The sequence below is a fragment of the Ylistrum balloti genome, unplaced genomic scaffold (genome assembly GCF_031769215.1).
Source record: "Ylistrum balloti isolate Yb309-2 unplaced genomic scaffold, AGI_CSIRO_Ybal_v1 Utg370416, whole genome shotgun sequence".
NCBI lineage: Eukaryota > Metazoa > Mollusca > Bivalvia > Pectinida > Pectinidae > Ylistrum > Ylistrum balloti.
Genome location: NW_026782282.1, coordinates 1,904,236 through 1,923,777, shown reverse-complemented (window position 1 = coordinate 1,923,777; position 19,542 = coordinate 1,904,236). Strand labels below are relative to the sequence as shown.

General features: G+C 33.5%; 2 protein-coding genes across 2 annotated transcripts; one reads left to right on the top strand and one right to left on the bottom strand.

Moving 5' to 3' along the window:
* Positions 1-75: 75 nt before the first annotated feature.
* LOC132554526 (chitobiosyldiphosphodolichol beta-mannosyltransferase-like) lies at positions 76-11,358 on the bottom strand. Its single transcript, XM_060218847.1, has 13 exons — positions 11,133-11,358; positions 10,311-10,391; positions 9,921-10,024; positions 9,391-9,539; positions 8,314-8,400; positions 7,760-7,870; positions 7,275-7,384; positions 5,984-6,022; positions 5,643-5,708; positions 4,528-4,638; positions 4,260-4,374; positions 1,174-1,249; positions 76-283 (listed from the first exon to the last, which is right to left on the bottom strand). Exons 1-13 carry the CDS (start codon positions 11,329-11,331, stop codon positions 131-133), a joined length of 1,401 nt encoding a protein of 466 aa, XP_060074830.1. The 5' UTR covers positions 11,332-11,358; the 3' UTR covers positions 76-130.
* Positions 11,359-11,658: 300 nt separating this feature from the next.
* LOC132554529 (ankyrin repeat domain-containing protein 54-like) lies at positions 11,659-17,969 on the top strand. The gene is given in 4 exon segments (XM_060218851.1): positions 11,659-11,802; positions 14,220-14,819; positions 15,483-15,552; positions 15,728-17,969. Coding segments are annotated over 4 exon segments (855 nt in total). The 5' UTR covers positions 11,659-11,730; the 3' UTR covers positions 15,841-17,969.
* The last annotated feature ends 1,573 nt before the right edge of the window (positions 17,970-19,542 follow it).

Below are 19,542 nucleotides of genomic sequence, written 5' to 3'. Positions count from 1 at the left end.
AACATGAAATTCCTTTTAAATTCTACACAAATGAAAGAAGAAATCAACAATTTTCTGCTGATCAACAGTGTAGCATCCATTTATTATTTCTAAATACAGATCCATATCAACGTGTTCTTGCATAATGTATTTATCTTTTCTTCTTGTCTTTTTTGTGTTGTTTTAACAAGGGAAGAACAGTTCTTTTCCAGTTATCATGCCATCTCATTGCTTGAAAGGATTTCAAGTTGGATCGCATTTTCTTCAACATCTTTTGGTCATCTGGGAAAGATTCTAGTAGTTCCTGTAATAAATAAACAAGTATAAAAATTAACAAACTACATTTTTCCTGAGCTGTATTAAACATTTATAATCCGAGTAATAAGGATTCGGGTACAAGTATGGTAAATTTTATTCTTCATTCACTTTGTTACGTTATTTCTTAAGATGCTGTAAAATTTTGAAGTTCGACAGATCACTTCCAAGCCACTTTTTTGTAAGCAGGAATTTTTGCAAGGCCTGTTTTTATCAATGATGCAACCTGGCATGTTCTAATACTCTCAATCGCATTCTCAACAAGAAACCATTTTGCTCTGACTTTTTCATTTGTGTTTATATTAATGAAAGAATTCAGTGCTTGCTTCTACAACAAAACACACACCCACAATACATTTATGCAAGACGGTCTGTATTTATTTATTTATTTATTTATTTATGATATAAAAAATCTATTCCTTGATCTGCTGTTATTTCCAGTTCTATATTTGTAAGAATTTGTAGACCAAGCTAACTGCTTATTATTATCAAAACTTCAAATATCTACCAACAACTCTATGTGTCTTGAAAATTTGTACCCATTTATATAAAGAGAAATAAGCCAATCTGATCCTTCAGGACCTGTTAAGGTCCGTCTCTTCCTGTATAATCCCACTGACAAACGTCTGTCACAAAAGTCACATTAACAAATTGTTTGCTTTTCTACAAAAGAGTAGCAAATGACATTGACCTTGGGACCCTCAAACATGAAATAATTAGAATTTTTTTCATAGATGGCCTTTGCTTCATCAAAATGAAGTCATTAAAATGATGACATTGATTCAGTGTGTGATAGACATTAATAACACTATATGGAGTGGAAGAAGCATAAAATCACCGCCTTATATCTCTACAGTAAAACATATAAATATATCTTACCTGCAATTGGTTACACAGTTCCTGACTGTTTCTGAAAATTAGGCCACTGTGCCCATGTTTTACAAGCTCAGACAAACTGCAAGGAAATTTACAAATGTGTTACTTCTCCAAGACAATAATCACAATAGGAGTGAGCAGGCCAATCCTAGAGCCAAAATCTCCATCTCCTAGATGGAAGCCAATTCAGCAACTAAGAGCATTAACCTGGATACTGAGGAGACTGTTTAGTGTACATGTTCCTTGATGGTAATTAATTAATATATCAGGACTAAGATGAAAGAAACATTTGATCAATTAAAAGGAGATATATTTTAATGCGAAAAAGACGGCAATTCATTCTCTTCACACAAAATATCTTCAGACACACCGCGAGTATTACCTCGCTTCTGTCAAACATTAAGATATCTTTATTTAAGACGAGTGCAACTCAAACATACCGTATTTATTCTCATAAATGTCCCGTCTCTAATACCCCCCAAACTCCAGTGATTTTCCCAACTAAGATCACAAAACTTACCTTGTGCCAAATATCCACGCATATAAATATGAATATGAAACAGAAAAATTCAAAAATCTAAAAAACAATTAGATCTCAAAAGTGAAAAACACATGTCTATTTACATTTCTACACAATTACCGACAAGCTTAACCACCAGGACTGTTGTATGAATTGCTGTCCTCACTGTTATCACTTTCACTCTCTGTTACCTCCATTGGATCAGGCTCCTGTGCAACACCCATCAAATTTTCCAAAAAAAAATCATTTGCAGTCTGGACGTTGTTTTCAGTAAAGTCTTCAAATTCCTTGTTATCAGAGTCTTGCTGGAAAATGCCATGCTTGTTTCTGTCTAGTGAATTTGTAATACTGCAATTTTTTAAAGATTTCTTGATAGAAGTAGGATTTATACTGTCCAATGCTGCCTTCACCAATGGCAATATCATTGCCTTAGATGGGGCCTTACAATTCCCCCCTTTGATTTACTCCACAGGACCATTCAAACATCACTCATCATACAGCTCTCCAAGCTTGTCTTTAAAAGGTTTATTAGCTTACATGTACAACCTCCTGGAAGAACACACAGTTCGCTGTTCTACTTCTGGTGTACTAGCTTTTAACATCCTCTGTTAATTGGCCCCGTAACGAGTCCTACACCAGCAGTTGCCTGTCATTAACACCCCAAATTTTCTTCAGCCAAAACTTTATACTTTCTTTATATGCCCATGACTTAGCTCCCGCCCGGCACATGTATATAACAATACCGCTTGGGATGTTGCATTTGCATAGAGGACAAATTCCAAGCAATTGTACGAGAGTGGCCATTTTTGTGCTGTCAGCATAAGCTGCTTGTGTCACTGTAATTTTTTATTTGCCCTGTACCATAAACATAAAGCTTTCTTGTCACCCATACGTATGACGGCTTCTTTTCTGTCAGCCATTTCATCAAGCTTTTATCGATATCTTCATATCGAACAGGTCTTCCACCTCCTTTACAAAGCTTAGATGTTGTACCAAGATATTTAGATTTATCTATGTTCTGACACCAGTCCCGCACTAATTTTCTGTCTATATGGAGCACATTAGTCACAGCATATTTGCCCTTTTTCTTGTGCATATGCAATACCTTTAAGCTTAATGGAAATGTCATAGTTTATTCTGGTTTCTGACATGGTAATGATGATGAGTTGGGATCAGCATGGTTATAGACTGACATTATTTTAATGTTATATAATGACATACAAGTGATGAGAGGACACAAGGTCATGACCTTATTACTACATCTCTTGATAGAAGTTGACACACTCTGTCTAATTGTCATTTCATACACAAGTAATAATCACTTGGAGTACAAATGACAATATCTATGCTAGTGTAATTTCTTACATCAATGCCTAAACATATGTTAATTTGTTTAACAATGTTTGAAGCATTACACAGACATAATGAGTGTGAAATTTTCTGTTCTGTGTGAAATTTTCTGTTCTGTTAAATACCCCCTCCTTGGGTAGTTGCATGTCCCTGGGGCATTTATTAGAATAAATACGGTATATTTGATGTCTCTAGTAATATAAGATTTTCCGAGTTGCAAATAGCACAAGCCATATCTAAAATGTAGATTTCCAGTGCAAGTTGGTTCACAATTATCTGTAGAAGTCTTTGTTCCAGTTGAAAATAAGGTACCATATATTCCAAATTATAAGTCACAACTTTTTTTCTAGTGGGTTGGGCATGTTGAAAATCGGCAGGATGAACAAAAAAAAAAAAAACCTGTGTTGTATGAGACAATACAGAGTTTTTTTTAATGAGTATCTGCCCACCATGTGTTTGTGACTGAAACAGATCATGTAGAACCACCACTTGTAATCATATACAGAATGCTTTGAAAATTACAATAAAAATTAACATTCTCGTGGGTTTAATTGATCATACCTTTTAATATGAATCCCAATAACATCTTATTGACTTTCACATTTACTGCACAGTAATTACAAGAAGACATGGCAAAACTTTACAATAGCCTATTGTACCTTGGGATCGATAAGACATTAGGTAACAGGTCAAATTCTAGAACAACCCCCATCCTTGTTTACAATACCAATAGCTATATGTAACTTTCAAGAAGAAATATTATGGGATTATAAAAATTTTGTCATCTGAACAGTATGGACGCCGATAGAGAGATGGTTTAGTAAACCTTGCATAATGTACTGCCCTATATCTGTGCATAGACAATATTTTAAATATCCTATATCTGTGCGTAGACAATCTTTGAAGGCCTCAAGCCAAACAACTTCGATACTTTGAATTATCAGAATGATTTTAGAAATACATTAACAAATTAAAGAATTATCTGTGTATAATTCATTAGCAAACTATAATTTAAGAAAGAGTGTGGCTTGGTTTTGCGTGCACCTAATACATGGATCAAATCAAACTGAAAAAATTGTTAAAAACTGGCTCTGCTGCGTTTATACCAGGGCAACTTATAACCCAGAAAATATGGTACTCTTACCAAACAATGTAATATCTCACTAATATTGTATTCTTTTTCTTGCCTCTGTCATATGACAGAAAAAAATATTCTTACCAAAAATAATGTACAGCACAGACTGGAAGACCACAACCAAACATGTCAACAACCTTCATAGGAAGGTCAAGGCCACTGGAAGACTTATGAAGGCACACACCAAGGTCAGCTGATCCTGTAGGTGGAAGAAAATATCGGAACCTTCGCAAAGTAAAATTAGGTTACGCATGACGTTACAGACAGAAAATTTGACTATCATGTAGCTCCCTCATATTCTATCTAGTAGGATCAAATCATTACATGAACGTATATATAAACTTGTACTTACCTAAAAGAACAGGGTAGTCCTCAGCCTCAAGCCACGGTAGACAGAAGTGTATATGTTTCCACTCTATGCTTTCAATTTCCTGGCTATAAAACTCTTTCTGTGGTCCCTTACCTGAATAACATGTAAATGTAACCTCAAAAACTGATGAAACAAAGCAGTCAAGATTTAATGGAAATCAACTTCTGAATTTTTTTTTTCAAAAGTTTGAAGTCATATATATGTACTACAATTATTCTACAATAAGTCTAGGAGGCAAATACAGTGTCAGCAAAAACTCACCTCATTTTAACCAAACTGATATTGGTGAAATTATGACATGCTTGCATCACCTGATATTTCTTTAATTTTGATTGGTTTACTAGACAATCAATTTTTGATTTAAATATAGACAAAGCATTTTTGCAACAATACAAAGAACATCATCTACTTTCATACAAATATGACAGCTACTCAATAGAATTGATTATATAAAGACTATTATCTAAACGACACTGTAAAACACTTGACATCCTTGATATTGAAGTGATAAGATTAGATATTAGATGACTTGAGGTTAGCGACACAAGGCATCCAACTCTGATACAGAAATAACATCTGTTGGTACTCTACAGCAATAAAATATGGGGCGGGCTTATTACATGCCATGGTATCATCATATTTAATGAAGATTTTAAAAACCTCATCATTTCATTAACCTATCAAGTTTTGTTTTTTTTTTTTCATGATGGCAAACAGGATTTCATCAGTGTTAAAATCATTCTTAAAACAACCTTGAAGTGATCAGACAAACAAGAAATTAACAGATTTGTATTTCTAGATTATTAGTGAAATTTCACATTTGGTTGTAAATGGAAACAATATTAATGCAACAGATTTATATCCAAGATGGCCATCTGTCCGCCATTTTGTTTTCCTGATCTGTCCCAAAATCAAACTGACATAACTAGGGACCAAGGGGAACCTACATATGAAATGAGAAAGATCCATCCAGTACTTCTAATGAAATAGCAACAATAAAACTTGTTTAGGACAGATGGACAGACCATGGACGAAAGACAATTTGAATAACCCACCGTCTGATGATGGTGGGCTAAAAAATGGGATCAATCACTAACCTGTTATCACACATAATATATCTGGTATGCCTTTCTGCATATTTTTTGAAGCCGCAACTTCGTATTCTGAAAATAAAACGAAAAGTTTCAAACCTCAAACATTTAAATGTGAAGTTCAATTTCTTTTTTACTTTCCTTGATACAACAAATTAAAAAGATGTGCCAACTTGATCATTGATACTTCAATTCACTGCTTGGCAGCTACAAACCATAGTAATACAAACATTTCACAAACAAGTTTATTACTTCAAACATCTCTTTAACATATGTGACTAAAGTGAAAGTTTTGTTCTTGAACAGGTGAACAAGTTAAATTTTATATCAATGTGCATTATACTCACTTTGCAAAGTTTTTAATAAAATTCCAAAATCTTCATCTTCTGTAAAAGAAATGGAACAAGGAGGCTAAATATTGAAAATTGAACACATATAGAAAATGCACATTCAAAAAATGAATAATATTGAAAACAGATAAGAACATTGCAAATATTGAAAATCACATAAAATGTAGAAGCTGAGAGTATGAATATTTGAGATTGCCTTGGTTGGTGGGAACTGTCCCCAACCTAGTGGTGAAGCAGGATATTTTAAATCACTCATTCTTACTACAGACTTTGTGAAGTTGACACTTCAACAGTAATTGATTTAGAAGATTCAGAAGATTTGTTCGAGCCAAAGAACTTTGGTAGTGCGTGTCTAGTCTACAGAGGTGAAAAGTCTGTAGTACTGTAGTGTAGTTGTAAAGAGTACAGGTCATCTTAATAGTCTCAGCTGCTAAGAGCTTTCCTTTTGCCAAGAGAAAACTAAGTTGGAGAACCAACACTCTTGAAGTCTTAGATTGCGGTATGGTTCCTAGATGGATACCACAGGGTATTCAATAGAGATCTTTAGAATATGTGAATATAAAACAATAAGGAAGGATACTCAACATCCAGGAACTCTTGTATCTGTTTATTCTTAAGAATAAACCTCCGTCGACATGTTTCGACTGCTATGCATAGAATTTTTAAAGCATCTTGATATTGTCGGAGAATTGTTAAGATATTGTTTACGTCATAATTATCATTGCACTTTGTCCATTATCATGTCATGTTCACTACCGCAAAAGTATACTTTAGCTGTTGTAATATTTTGAACCACCGTCCTGATGACGACTGCATAGCAGTCGAAACATGTCGACGGAGGTTTATTCTTAAGAATAAACAGATACAAGAGTTCCTGGATGTTGAGTATCCTTCCTTATTGTTTTATGTTCACTTTTGCCAAGAAGAAATGTGTCTGCTTTGGGGAACAAGAGGTCTCTAGTTTCTCCAACAGACGCAGGATTTTTTTTTACATCTTTCTACTACAAAAATACATTTGTTGCCAAGCCAATCTTGTTCATACAGATGACAAAATTTTGTTTATATCTAAACAATAGTGAACATTACATGCATCACCAATTCTTCTGATAAAAAATATCCAAAATTCCCTTCATATATTCATAGAATATTTTCAGTTGACATTCCATCAGAAATGGGACTTAAATTCTTGATGGAACTTCTTGTTTTTTGATTGGCTGCCAAAATCTGAAGCTATATACAGACATACAAAAGTTTTATTCCAAAGAATTCTGATATTTCAAATACAGACCAGTCCAGCTTGTACTGCTCACTAAAAGAGCAGGGCGGTCATTTCGGTACTGGATCTTTCCAGAGGCTGACCGATAAGTAAAGGCAGTTGAATCTCTTTCCCGTTCATTTCTACAAATGACAAACATGTCCAAGTAACGAGCTGCAAATCAACTTATTGGTAGAATATCACGGTACAAGAAATCTTCTCTTGTGTTGTGCGTTGCAACAACTGAACACAAGCAAATATATTTCAATTAAAATGGACCTGATGATCAACTGTGACAACTTTTAAATTTGCAAACAGAAATTCTCAAGATGTCCTGATGAATTAAATCTTCAAAAGATTAATCTGGTTGAAGATGAAACTAACAAAATGATCCTACAATATCACAACTTCTTTTATTTCCCTGAAATAATATTTCAGTATATCTAATCTTAGCATTAAGCATAGAAAAAACGGGTCTGAAGTCTTTTGTTTTGGTCAAAATGCATTTATAAGACTACCTGCTGCCAAATATGGGATACGCCAAGGATAGTTTACTAAACAGATCATGTCTCTCTTCCACTGTAGCTTCTTGAAACAGTTCAGCTGGTCGGTCATATAGAGTTTCTGCACTGCATTTGGAGCAAAAAATACCCAATTACTAATTTACTATGTAATGGTTACATCTTCATAGAAGTCAGTTTGTAAAATTCAGAACATTAAAAAGCACTTGTCATTAACTCCACACTAAATATTGGTTGATATATTACCAGGCATGTGTGTATACTTTTCTTCAAATTGGATAAATACAGGTAATGATATTCAAAGGAGATGGCCTTATAACACTTATTGTGAAGAGACATAAATACATGATTTCTTTTATTTGAAAAGTTTAAGGTACATTAAAAAGCATCTGTTTAATTTCTATAATGAAAAACAAACAAACCCCCCCCCCCCCCCCCCCAAAAAAAAAAACACATGAACAACTGTTTTCCTTTTTGTTGAAATAATCTATCTAAGCTAACTGAAAAGATATTAAGTTTGTGTTTTGCTGTTCAGTAGTAAATGCCCTTACCTTATTCCCCAAGTTTTCAAATCATCTCGCATTGCTTTTGTCACACAGATATTTGCCTTTGCAAATCTGCCAAAAAATTTCTCATACCTGAAACAAATAGGTCAGACATTTTAAACAAATGCAATATTCATGAAATATAATACATGTATAAGTACTGTACATATGTAGGATTCAATAGTGCTATAAAGATCTATTAACTTTATTTTATGATGCATGATGGGCACAGATGAAAGCACACAAGCTTAAGGAGTAGTATATGGTAGGTAACTGTCAGTGAATTTTTCATAGTGTCAGACTGTTCTTCCGACTGTCCATCTTTCTGCTATCTTGTCTAGGCTCTATCTCCTACGCTTCTTGTCATTTGAACTTTGTACTTGGAATATGGGTTCATCTTGTTGAGGGAGTGTGTCCTCTATCAAAAGTAGGCCGCTCTTACCTACATTTTGACCTTTGACCTACATCAAAGTAAAACTTTTTCCAGGCTCAATCTCTTATATACTATGAGTTTCAATGGAACTTCATGCTTGGTGTATGGGTTCCTCTTGATAAGACAGTGTGTCAATGGAGGATTGTAATTTGCAGCATTGCCTTGCTACAATATGGGGTTAAAACTGAGCAGTCTTCATGAAATTGGAAGGTGCTGTCCACTGTCTCATTGAATCACCACGAACAAACATTGCATGTCTCGGATTTGATTCCATGCATTCCATGAAAATAGAGCTCAAACTATTCTACCCAACAACAGTTTATGTTCAACAGAAAATGTAGTTTATAGTGACCTATAGAACAATATGTACATTCATTTGGGTAATTACAAGCTATCAGTATTTAGAGTTATCTCCCTGCATAAGTCTTAAATTGAAATTAATTCAGAACTCAAAAAAGACTACCAAAGACTACATCATAAATAACTGCATATTTCTTCAATACATTTCAAGCATGTCATTTATGCTTTAATTACATATTTGATTCGTTAAAGTATTTACATCCATGCATTAAGGTGCAACACTAATTTGAATAAGTAGGATGTCCAACTAATGTAGCATATGTCCTTAAGTTCAATGTACATATACTGACCATTTGGAAAATTTGACTAGGGGATGATTCACACCAAGTGACAAAGCAAGTATAGTAAAACCATAGTTATGCCAGTCAATGAGGAGAATGCTGCCCCTTGACAAGCATACAATCAGGGCAACAAACATTGTCGGAATGGATGGTGGATTCTGGAATATAAAACATTTCATTTCATAAATAATAACGGAAAGACCGTTGAACCACACTAATATAGGAATTTTTTTCAAAGCGAAATAAATCATAATCAACAGAAAAAATAAAGGCATTTTGTACTTTATTACAAACATGATCCATAAAATATTACAATATCATAATAAATTTGATTGGAAGAGATGGTGCGTTGTGAGGTGACACATCTTCTTTGATTCAAAGTTTGTGAGTGAGCTAATTAATTACAGGACAATGACAGAGTAATTGTTGGCAATACTATTGAACAGCAACAAGTATTGGCAGCATATTACCAAGCTTTCTATGAAGTCGGGGAATGATTTCAAGTCCAATCAAATCAACCAAGTAGTAATAACTCTTACCTGCATAACTAAGTAATTAGCCTTTGGGAGAAGCAATAATTTTAAGCCTAATGATGTACTTAGCCAGAATACTTTCAACACATATGCGAGGAGTCTTGGAACATCTGTAAGATAAAAGATGATGGCTGACATAGCATAAATACCAATTTCTTGAATCTTAAAATTTTTGTGACTATATTGTTTCAATTCTAACAAATAATCTTATTCTTTCATTATGGCATGACATTATTAATTTATTTTCTCATACAGTTTTCAGGAAAACAAAAGTTCAAACATCAAGAATGGATAAAACAAATGCAGAAACAAGCCATGGACTACTGAACTGCTAACAAACAGAGCAGAGATGTTCTAAAATTTCTATAATTTGAAGGTAATTAATCATGTTATTACATTTCACGAAAATTGGAGGTTCCCAGAGATAATGTCGATTGATCCTTCTGTTTATCTGTATGTCTTCATGGAGCTTGGAGCCTAAAACAAAACAAATAGTAATGAAGTATTCAAGTAGCAAATAAGTATAAAAACGAAGACAATAATCAATGTAATGTGATTTTTATTTACACTTAGATAAATCCATGTCATCTTTATTTTACTCAGTAATACCATACATCATCCTAATATTTTGATCATATTTCACTAATCTATCTTTCAGAATTTAGCTTGACTGAAATGGGAACGGTCAAGCCACATGTAGCAAAATATGCATGCCTTTAAGGTGCAGTAATATCAAACAAGCTTGATAATGTTATACAACTCTAATCAGGGAAAAATAAGAATTATCTAATTTTCACCACAAATTTCCTCTGGCCTCTGACAACATATTCGACGGAAAGGGGTAATCATGTCTCACCTCATATTTCGGAGCCGACAACTGAAATGTGATTGATTATTGTGTAATTTAGTGCCAGAGGAAACTTGTGCGAGAATAGTTCTATTTTCATTTTGAAAGTTAGTCTTTTTACGATACATTGTTGCCTTTGTGTGAAGAATATATTATATTTCTGCTATGTAACACGGCAAATGGAATGACTTTTTAAACATTCTAATGTGAAAAGAAAAGTATAAACAAATCCCTTAAAAAGAGAGAGAGAGAGAACTTGTTTTGGCGACAGTATTCAATCAAATCTGAATAAATAAATACAGTGTATGATAATGAAATTACTTCATGAATTACATTACATATAAGAAATATTTCGTTTAAGCGATATTTACCGGTGTACCCAACGAGATCAACTTCATAACCCTCTTTCGCAAACGATTTCGCATGGTACAGCATTCGAGGACTTCTGCCTAGATCGCCAAGAACAATTATACAGACGGAATGCCTTGGTTTGGCAATGTGATTTAGGACTATGTATAGCAAAACAAAAAGGATAGGCCATAATGTAAGTATGAAACCAACAAAGAGCATTTTCCTTATCTCCACCACGGCAAAGCCGCGAATCTGCAGACGAAAAACTCCACGATACATTTCCTGTTGCCGCTTACATCATCATTTGCTAAGGTCATCATTTTTTTACATTCGATACAAAATTATCAGTATTTGCTTAACTTTGTAACATATTTTTCTTACTTATTTAAATAAGTATTTGTAATCGTTGAATTGCTTCAAATAATGTCTGTAAAGATAGCATAACTTGTTATTATTTATGGGGTTGTAAGCGGCTGCTGAGTGTGGTGTGGCTCAGCCATCGTATAGGCCTATGTGGTTTGTCAACCTTGCGAAACATTGTATTACAGACAAGACAATTGCTGCATGAAACTTATTTAATATTATATGTGCTAAAATATATAAGATATTCTGGTTGTCATGGACGATGCTAATGATAGCGACAGTACTAGTTCACTCGGAAACATGAGCAGCTCAGAAGGGGAATATTCTGTAAGTAATGTTGAACAGACGCCTGTTTTCCAGCTCACATTGGACTCAGAATGTATTCTCCTTATGTAAATATCTTCCTTGATGGCGGACAGTAATGATGATTAATAATCGAAGGCTGCGCTGGTTGTACATAGTATATTTGACTGGTGATTTTCAACACTGATTTATCCAAAAATGACACAATGACAGCACATATACATACCACAGTGACTTTCTTTGTTGAGAGTATCAAAATATAAATCACCAGTAAATTTTGGTTTATTATTTAGTGCTTAAATAATGAAGAAAAAATTCCACGCTTCTGCAAGGTATTATGCAAGTATTGTGAGATTTTGTGTGCTTGTGTACATGCTGTCATTATATTGGTTGGCATTATTGGACTGGTTGCCTGCCATTGTTTTCTACTCTATCCTTCGAAAATACAACGACAGGTCAGGACTGATATTTCTGTCATTTTGATTTGCTGATATTTCTATTTGCTATAGGTATGTCCTCTCCAACATGACTAAAAAGAAAATTTGCATAAAAATTAAAAAGTCAGTGATTGCTACAATTTGTAGCCAGATATATATTTGTACAATATATGCAACATCATTGTTGTATTCATAGTAGTAGTTGCACTTGCCATTTTTTTAATACATTGACTCCAGGGGTTACAGTCACTTTTGCTTTCTGCACTCCTTGAATTTATCTGAGATTCCATGTGCGACAATTTGTGGAGAAAACAAGAAGTTTGATCCTTTGATGGCAAGGTCGCATAACAGTATATTGCAGTGGTTTTGAAGTTGGATGTTGTGCCATTGTAATCTTCAAAAGCATCATATCAGCTTGTGATTGTTTTTTTTTCTCCTGGATCGAATCAAATCACTTTGCTTGTGCCTTCAATTTTGCCATGGTATGTTTCAGGGGTGCAGTGATCAAAAGTGATCGTAAACCCAGGAGTATCAGAATAACATCAAATCATTTGCAATTTTTTTCAAGCAGATACTTAATGTGTCTGTTTATTTTCAACATAACATCACTGATGAAAACTTGGAAGAATAAGAAATTATAATTTATGTCAATTTTTTTTTGTGTGAAAGCATCTTAATGTTAAGTATTAACTAACGGTAAGTAAAACAAACTCAGGAAAGTGAAAATAATGTCATAGTATTTTTTATTAACCTTAAGTTAGCTATGGGTAAAGTGCAGAGCAACCATGCCTACATGCCTTTCATTTTTGGATGCCCCATGCCTTTTACTTTCGAAAGAATTTTGCTCAGATGGATCAAGTCCTGGGACCTGGAAACAAAATGAATAAAAAATGAGGAATCTTGCTGTGTAGCTTAAAACAAGAAATGTCAATTAATTGGTTTTACAGAGTTATTTCATATACATACTGTGTTGAGATCTCTGTTCTTCTATTGTAATTTCTATATCCAAAATTGCTCTTTTGTCTTGTCTTAGACAGAATGTTTAATTCCAAACTAACATATATTCTGCAAACTATACTTAGTCTGAAAATTAAATATTCTTAAAACGAATAGTATCAATGAATGAAGCCATAACTTGCCATAATCAAGTATTTGCGATTCGTTCATATAAGGGAGGTAACTCTTATGTCATCCAACCAGCTCTTGAAAATTTCAAGAAGAGATCAAGTGGCTGCATTGTAACTTGTCGTAACCAAGACAAAAAGGGAGAGACACTATACACCACAGCAAAATTTGTGGTAACTCTAATCTTGTTCATCCAGTCCAAGGATTTTTTCATGGAATTATTAAAAAGCTGGTTGAAAAAGACCATTTCTCCATTTGAATACTGCTTACAGTTTTCAAACCATCCAATTGCAAAGATAAAGGCAACATAAATAGAAAGGGAGGTCACTCAGTCTAGTCACTGATTTTATTTCCATATTCTAGATTTTGAAGACCTCCACTCAGGCACCTGTAGTGCTCTTATCACTCTTGTTGGCTGTTTAGGTTTCTTAATGTGGAAAGAATCTATGATGAGTACCCAGAGAAAAATGGGGTCGTGGTTGGGCAGCTGGTCCAATTCTACTTTTGGTGTCCATTTCGGACATGGAACCCTATTGGCGATGGAAGTGAAAAGCAAATCCTGTGTTTTACAATTTTATCACCAAAATATATAACAGATTTATATCACATCAAATGTTTGAACCCTACTGAGTTGGCCGAGTAATATTGACTCACCTTAAATAAAAATTATAAGATGATTTTTAAAGGTGAAAATTCAGTCAAAATATATATATACATTAATTATGAATTCAACAAACGTGATCCTGCCAATTTCTTGCCTATTCTATTGAAGTTTATATTTGACTGAAGGCTTGTGAACTTGAAATAAAAACTTGTTTATATATCTTTGTAGTACATTAGGATAGCCTGGCTCACTTGATATGCATTATTTTTTTTCAGATGCAGGATGATGACACTGGCTTTCCCAAGTTTGATGTGACATCCTGGAGTCCAAAATCTGAAAGTTCTGGTGTTGACTATCTCTGCCTTGTTCCATTTGCTTCAAATTACACACCAGAATATGACCAATCATTGCATAAAGGCAAATTTAAAACTAATTGCTCGGAACGTATTCATAGAAAGCCCTACAGTAAAAGCAACATAGCAGATGAACGGCGTTTAAGGATGGCAGCAAATCAGAATGATTCAAGTGTAGTTTTAAGTTTATTAGAGAGTGGTATTGATACTTGTTGTTATGATGAAAAGAAAAGGACACCATTACACTTTGCAGCATCTCAGGGCAATGAAAATATTGTGAAAGCGTTATTAGAAAAGGGAGCTAATCCAAACCAGAAAGATGCTGTTGGCAATACTCCACTTCACCTTGCAGCATGTACAGGGAAAGTGCCAATTGTTACTCTGCTGCTTAAGGCTGGCACTGACTTGCAATCTGTAGACAAGTATGGACGAACGCCTCTTACAGTTGGAAAATCACGCTTAAAGTTTCTCTCGGAATCTAAAGTTTATTCATCTCAACAGGTCAAAGATGAAGCACTACAGGTAATGAAACCAAAGCCTGCTGCAAACTGAAGATAATATACTTAGACAAAATAATATCATCCCTTAAAGACTCCTTCAGTCACACATACACTGTATATATATATATACATATTTTTTTTATCACTAATGACAAAATGTCCAGTTTTCTCTTTTTTTGCCATAAGATGCTTGGCATATACAGATATTGAACTAGTAAATTCAAACAGAGAATGAGTTACATAATATCATTTAAGATCCTACTCTGACTGTCAAAAATATGCCCATGGCATAAATTTGGTATTCAGGTTTCTTGAAAACCAAATGCAGAAACTTTTCTTTTTGAAAGAGAAACCTGTTGAAAGGTATGCTACTGTCGGATAAAAACATGTTAGATGAAACAGATCCAAGTTTCAGTTTTTAAGATCTTGTTAACCAATTTATTTATTACAGTTTTCAGAGTAAAAAGTTCAAATATCAGGAATGGATAGCATAAATTCAACAGGCCACAGACTGCCAGTGTGTCATTATTTAGTGATTTATACCAGATGACATAATTACTTAACATCTGTTTACATACATAAGATATGTTGGTTCTCAAAGACGAAAGCAGTTGCTACATTCATTACACATGAAAATACGTTGCAAATATGTATGAATTGACAAATTAAAACATTTTTTTGGCAGGTTTGTGATATGATGAAAACCTATTTGAACTTAATTACTTAACATCTGTTTACATACATAAGATATGTTGGTTCTCAAAGACGAAAGCAACCAGATGACATAATTACTTAACATCTGTTTACATACATAAGATATGTTGGTTCTCAAAGACGAAAGCAGTTGCTACGTTCATTACACATGAAAATACGTTACAAATATGTATGAATTGACAAATTAAAAAAATTTTTTGGCAGGTTTGTGATTAGATCGTCTGTGTGACAAACTTCAACAAGTGTCCACAAGAGAGGAAGTAAACCATGTGAATATTTTATTATCAGATTTTGCGGGACTAACGTTACAGAAGAAAAACTCGTCATGACAAAGGACGACAAGGAAGAAAGCCATGTCAGTATTTTGTAATCATACTTTGCTGGACTCAGCTTATCGAAGAAAAATTAAACTCATCATGACAAAGGGCTGCAATATTATTGGAGTTGCAAGTTTTACAACAAATCTAACTGTATTTACAAAGTTTAGACAAACTTACAGTTATCAGCAGAGACAGAGATAGCAAATCGTATGTGTCAAGTCATATAGGCTGTTTTTGGAAGGTTAAAGGAACTCAGAATGACCTTTAGTGTTAGAAGATGAGTCAGGGAGTGATGATAAACATGGGGTGAAAAGGAGTAAGAATGAAGAGGGAATAAAATCATACAGAAAGGTTATAAGTTTATTCAAGATAAGGTAACAGAGTGTTAAGAATGGGGTCAAATAGCATAGAGATATCTCAATTATACATTTAAGTACATGTATAGGGTCAAAGGTTTCAGAATGATATATGATTGTATTCTGATTGTTCTGAGTTAATACACTGCACATCCTCTTATAATGACCAGTTTCATTATCCTTGTTTTAATGCAAGTAAGAGTAATGGTTATGACACAAAATGTTAACAAATGACAATAACTCTGAAATCAAAGTGTTGCAGGTCTTAATTTTATATGCTGCACATCCTCTTAGTATGATCAATGTATACATCAGGTTTCATTATCCTAGTCAAATGCAGACCAAGTTATGCTGCAAACACAAAATATTAGCAAAGGGCAATAATTCTGTAATTTAAGGTTGGCAGGTCCAAACATTGGTGCACTACACATTGTCTTAGTATGCTCAATGTATACACCAGGTTTTAGCATAAATGAAAGCAAAGGTATGCTAAGGACAAGAATTTTTACAAAGGGCAACAACTATGTAATTTAGGGGGTTTTGGGCCCTGAATCTGGTACACTGCACATCGTCTTAGTATGATCAATTTACACACCAAGTTTCATAATCCTAGTTTAAATGCAAGCAATTTAAAGTTGTCCTCTTGACATAATTTTAACAAAGGGCAATAACTCTGCAGTTAAAGAGTTGCAAGCCCTGATTTTTTGTACATTGCAGATCATCATAGTATGATCGATGTATGCACCAATTTTCAATAACCTCTCGTAAAAAGAAGCAAAGTTATGCTCTGGACACAAAATTTTAACAAAGGGCTATAACTCTCTAATTGAGGGGTTTAGGACCCTGAGTGTGGTACACTGCACATTACCTTAGTATGACTAAAGAATACACATAGTTGCATGAATTTTGCTCAACTGTGGTCAAAGTTATGCTTTTTACACAAAAGGGCAATAATTCTGTAATTCATGAATTAGAATGAGCTCAAAATGCTTCATATTAGATCATTCATAACGTCATTAAAGCTTGGATTAGGAGGTTATTTACAACAGGAGTCTCTTGCAAGCAGTTTTGGATTCATATAGTGACAGAGACATCCCTGCAAACAGTGGTTCAGAGTATATTTCCCTGTGTTATGAAATGGAAAGAAGAAGAATATTCAGACCAAAAAATCAGTTTCTAATATGACTATTTGGTTTAATGAAAGAATCAAGATAGATAAAGTTTTTTGTGTTTTACAAAGATTGGTATAAAAGGGAGTGATAGTCATTAATGATATAATAAGGAGTTCTCATAGATTTTTATAAGACTTTAAAATTCACACAGATATACAGTAAAAAAATAATTTTTTTTATTAATATCAGGTATTATAACAGTTATAAAGGACCAACAAGGCTAAACCCATCTAAAGATAAATACGTCATTCATGTGAAGAAATTTACAAATATATTTTTTTTTTTTAAATGAAAGGGTATGAAAGATTTCTATAAAATATTCATGAAAAATGAAGTTATTGAAAATGGTATGAAAAAATTGGATGAATATTTTGAATTTGATGGAAATGGTTGGCAAATATATTCAAGCTTCCCATTTCTGAAACAAAGAACACATAATTGCAGTGGATGCAATCTGGGATTAATCCTGACAACAAATTCTTATTTATTCAAAGTAGGTCTTACATATAGTCTATACAGTAATAACTTCATTGTAATTATTACAGAAATTAGAACAATTGAACATATTTTATGGAATTGCAATAAACTTAAAAATTTGCTCCAAAATTAAGCAACCTTCTTTCATTATTCATTTATTCCATTTTGATTTTAATAAAAAAAAATCCTTTCTTTTTGTTGAAATCATTATGTAAACAGAAAAGTAGGTAATGTGATAATTTTCATAATAAAGTTATACATAGATTAAAATGTGTCTAAATTTATAAGAAACGTACACAGTTCCAAATACATAGCTAGCAGCAAGGGAGAAAATCATCTCAACCAATGTAGGAGAGAATGTGCTAAGAATTTGGTAGATAACTGAATCAAAAAGAGATTTGAAATAAATATATTTTCATCCTCCAATGTCCTTTTAACGATTTCACATCAACAGAGAAATTCAGGAATTAGTTGGGTATTTCATTACCGCCTACCTTTCTGAGTTTTTTTTTATGTATTAGGAGGGAGCGGGCAACCAGTATTGATATTTGTATGACAATATATGAAAGTGATGATATATATGTATATGTGACAGGGAAGGAGTGTGTGAGGATGTGTGGATGGAGAATGAAAGGAAAGTGTTACTATGTGTCTCTGTTTGGGTTTTGGGATCACTGTGTCTTTCACCGGTTGATGGCCCTGATGACCTTTGATGTGTTGATGGGCCTGATAACCTTGGATGTGTGATGGGCCTGATGACCTTGGATGTGTTGATGGGCCGTTAAGAATGATAATAATTATTGATGGAGTTTGTTGTATAATGATTAAAGAACATGTCATTGTAATGTACCAATGTTGGTTTTTGTAATGTCTGTTTTGATTTTTACCAATGAAAAAAAACCTGAAAAATAAAAATAATAAAAACAAAAAATATTGTGATAATGTAATACCATATGATATTATAAAATGTTGAAATAAAGTGCTGGTGTCACTCTGTGTAAGAATTTATTCTGTAATTGCACTGGAACGTCAATTTATGTTGGGTGGTTCTTATCTTGTTTTTTTAAGGATGTAAAAATATTTGTGAAAAAGATACTTTGAAAATATGAATCTAACTGTGATCTTCTTTTTGTTAAAGACATACAGTGGCTGCTAATTCCTGGCCCCTGATTGGTCAAAATTTAAATATTGTAAGATTTCCATAAAATTTGGTATGTAGGCCTATAATTGGATACCTTCTTAGAAAGCAATTAAAAAAAGAAACACCCAAAATTAAAGTATTTTTCATGACTTATGTGAAAAACGTATCTTTTTTTCGTCATCACCATTTTCGCTAAACTTTGAAAACTTGAATAATTAAAAGCAACAGCTATTACTGTATTTGTAATTTTACACTCTCAGTTCTGAGAAGTTAATCATTAGATTTCAACATCAGGAAATGGAGAATTCCGCTTATGAATAATAAAATATATTCATAATAAAGCGATACACTTGCCTATAATGTCAAATTTGTTGTTTTTGTACATATTTTCAGTGTCGGAACATTGTTTATCTTGACTATTGTTTATAAATATGTTCATGCTCGCTTAATTACGAAGAAAGCCGAGTGGGTCACATGGCTTGTCATGTGATGAAGTCATTTAATTCCACCTCAAAGAAAAAATGAATTACGTGGTCAATAAATGCACACGTCTTATGTATGACGC